The following is a 3,246-nucleotide window of genomic DNA, read 5'->3' as shown; positions in this document are numbered from 1 at the left end:
ATATAGTAATCTGGCCATTGTGTACCAGGATTTTGGAGACTTTCAAAAAGCCATAAAATTTCTGGACAGGGCCTTGGACATTGCAAGACAATCTGGCAATAAAGCATCGGAAGGGAGAATTTATGGAAACTTCGGCAACGCGTACTGCAGCCTTGGAAATATCCGAGAGGCTATTCGTTACCAAGAACTACACCTTAAAATTTCGACAGAAGTCGGAGACGTTATCGGAGAAGGTAGAGCGTATGGCAACCTTGGCACTGCTTATCACAAACTCGGGGATTTCCGGAAAGCTATCCATTACAACGAACGTCATCTTGAAATCGCAAAGCGGCTGGGAGATGTAGCGGGTGAAGGAGTGGCATACGGTAACTTGGGCAACGCGTATGACAGTCTTGGAGATTTTAAACGAGCCATGGAATATCACAAACGTGACCTTGAAATTGCCAAAAAATTGTGTGACATGTCTGGAGAGGGCGTTGCATATGGAAATTTAGGCAACTGTTATCATGGTTTGGGTGATTTCCAAAGGGCAATAGAGTACTACGAATGGCACCTGAAACTCGCAAAGAAAGTGGGAGACAAGTCAAATGAAGGAAAGGCGTATGGCAGCTTAGGTAGCGCTTATGATAGTCTGAAGAATTATTCAAAAGCTATAAAGTACCATGAACGCTGCAAGCAAATCGTAGAAGAAACGGGAGATAAGGCGGGTAAAGGAATTGCTCTCGGTAATCTCGGTCAAGCCTATCACAGCCTCGGAGATTTTACAAAAGCTATAGAATTTTTCGAAGGCTTCTTAAAAATCGCCAAAGAAATCGGCGCAGTTGAAAATGAAGGAAAAGCCTACAGTGGTCTCGGTGTGTCCTACTTTCGTCTAGGTGATTGCCAGAAAGCCATGGAGTGCCACGAACGTCACATGGAAATATCCGCACGAGTGGGGGACAAAGTTGGCGTTGGAGTAGCATCTTTCAACCGTGGTGAAGTCTATCAATCGCTCGGATCTTTGAGCGAGGCTACCAATAGCTATCATCAAAGTGTAGCTGTGTTTAATGACGTTAGGAGTCATCTTGGGTCTAACGATGAGTGGAAAATGAGCTTACGCGACATGCGTCACACTGCCTACGTGAGTTTGTGGCATCTGTTAGTGGAGCAAGGAAAAGTTATGGAGGCTGTTGAGGCCGCTGAGCAAGGGCGTGCCCAAGCTCTTAAAGATCTCTTGCAGTTGAATTACGCGTCTGAAGAAAAACCAACTGATTCAGGAACCACAAGCGAAACTCTCGACGATTTATTGGAATGTATTCCGTCGAACACAATTTTTATGGCGCTGATAAAGACAGAAGTGTTTTTGTGGGTTTTCCAGAAAGGAAAAGAAGCTCAGTTAAGACGAAAAGAAATCGAGAGTGGTGATCACGAGACCACCACATTTTTGCTGTCTTTGATGAAGAAGACGTGGAAAGAAATTGATGTAAGGACTGCTGTCGAGTGCGAGGATCGTTCCTTGGATGTGGAGAGGGATGGCAATGCTTCAGACGAGAGCTCTTCTTCGGCAGAGATGACTGGCACCAAATCCCATGGTTTTCAGAAAAGTTCGCTGCACATCCTGAACGAAATTATCATTGATCCTATCAAAGATACGCTGTATGGCGATGAGGTCGTTTTCGTTCCCGAGGGTCCGTTGTGTTTGGCTCCTTTTGCTGCATTCATGAACGAAGATTCAAAATACCTCGGCGAATCTTTCCGAGTCCGCATGATTCCATCACTAACGAGTTTGAAGTTGATCGCAGATTGTCCCGCAGGTTATCACAGCAAGAGTGGTGCGCTTCTAGTGGGCGATCCCTCGGTACAAGAGGTTGAATATCAGGGGTGCAAGTTATCGCAGCTGCCTTGCGCCCGAGAAGAAGTTCAAATGATTGGAAAAATACTCGGCGTTGTGCCTCTTATTGGAGAACAAGCAACAAAGGAACAAGTGCTGAAAAGTCTTTCCTCGGTTGCTTTGGTTCATATTGCAGCTCATGGTAAGATGGCAACGGGAGAAATTGCTCTAGCACCGAATCCCAGCCGGAAAACTCAAGTTCCAGTGGAAGAAGACTTTCTTCTAACAATGAGGGATGTATTAAATGTTCAGATGCGCGCACAACTGGTTGTGCTAAGCTGCTGCCATAGTGCTCGGGGGGAGATCAAAGCCGAGGGTGTGGTCGGTATCGCCAGAGCATTTTTGGGTGCCGGCGCTCGATCTGTTCTAGTGTCTTTGTGGGCGATTGATGATGATGCTACCCTGTGGTTCATGAAGATTTTTTACCGGCTCTTATTATGCGGTAAAAGTGCCAGCGAAGCGCTGAATCAGACCATGAAATGTATGAGGGAATCTGACCAATTTCAACAAGTAAAGCACTGGGCTCCCTTTGTACTTATTGGTGATGATGTTACATTGGTGTTTAGCGCATGCAAGGAAAGGATTCTTATTGTAAGTAGGCGATCATTAACTTGGATACCTTGCATCAATTTTTTCGTCTTTTTTGAACGTTTTCAAGTCAAATACCTGACCATGACAAACACTTTTTTAACGATTTTTGTTTATTCACAATGTTCTATACCTCCATTCTTTTGTATTCCAGTCCAGTCTAAACCAATACGTTGAAGTGCACCATACCAGATTTTCTGAGACATCAAGACAATCTGAGAAAAAACATGTTTTTTTTAAAGATCTTAGAAAGACTTGGAAGGACAGAGATGGATCTATAGTTGTATAACATAGAGGAGGCATCACATCATGGTCATTGTACGTCAGATGAAAGAATGAAACATAACAAAATATTAATATGAGCTTGATTCAAACCCCTAGCAAATCAGTCTTCTTTTATTGGAGAAAAAGAAATGCTATAAACAACCTCAAATTTGCTATTTTTTAGGGAACAGATTATGCTGGCAACCCAAAAGAGGGAGAAATAGGAGCAAGAAAGAAACACTTTGGATTGTGACCACATTTTTGAGTCAATTGAGTTGAAGGAATAATGCTTGCCCGAGAGGGTCCTATGTTAGCAAAGACATTTTTGAGCTTTGTGACTATCCGTGTTCTGTCAGATTATGTTTCTGTATTATCTTTCACGTTACTAAAATGTTGGTGAGGTTTTTTTCCTTAGAGATAATCTCGCAGGTTCAAAACACAGGTCACAGGTCATCATTTTACCAATACAGAAACAATCCTAAACATTCATTAAAGCTAACGTTTTTAGAATCAGATAAGTAGTG

At 43.0% G+C, this 3,246-nt stretch overlaps 1 protein-coding gene across 1 annotated transcript in view; it reads left to right on the top strand.

Moving 5' to 3' along the window:
• LOC138030844 (tetratricopeptide repeat protein 28-like) overlaps positions 1-3,030 on the top strand; it is a 33,258-nt gene extending 30,228 nt beyond the window's left edge. The window contains exons 11-12 of the mRNA XM_068878708.1: positions 1-2,461; positions 2,907-3,030. The exon at positions 1-2,461 is cut by the window's left edge and continues 1,247 nt beyond it. Of these exons, the coding sequence (XP_068734809.1) occupies positions 1-2,461; positions 2,907-2,975 (2,530 nt within the window). The 3' untranslated portion in view covers positions 2,976-3,030. The remainder of the gene's footprint in view (positions 2,462-2,906) is intronic.
• The last annotated feature ends 216 nt before the right edge of the window (positions 3,031-3,246 follow it).

Source organism: Montipora capricornis, chromosome 13, assembly GCF_036669925.1.
Source record: "Montipora capricornis isolate CH-2021 chromosome 13, ASM3666992v2, whole genome shotgun sequence".
Taxonomy (NCBI): domain Eukaryota; kingdom Metazoa; phylum Cnidaria; class Anthozoa; order Scleractinia; family Acroporidae; genus Montipora; species Montipora capricornis.
Note: the sequence above shows the minus strand (reverse complement) of the source record. Positions and strands in the feature narration are given on the sequence as shown.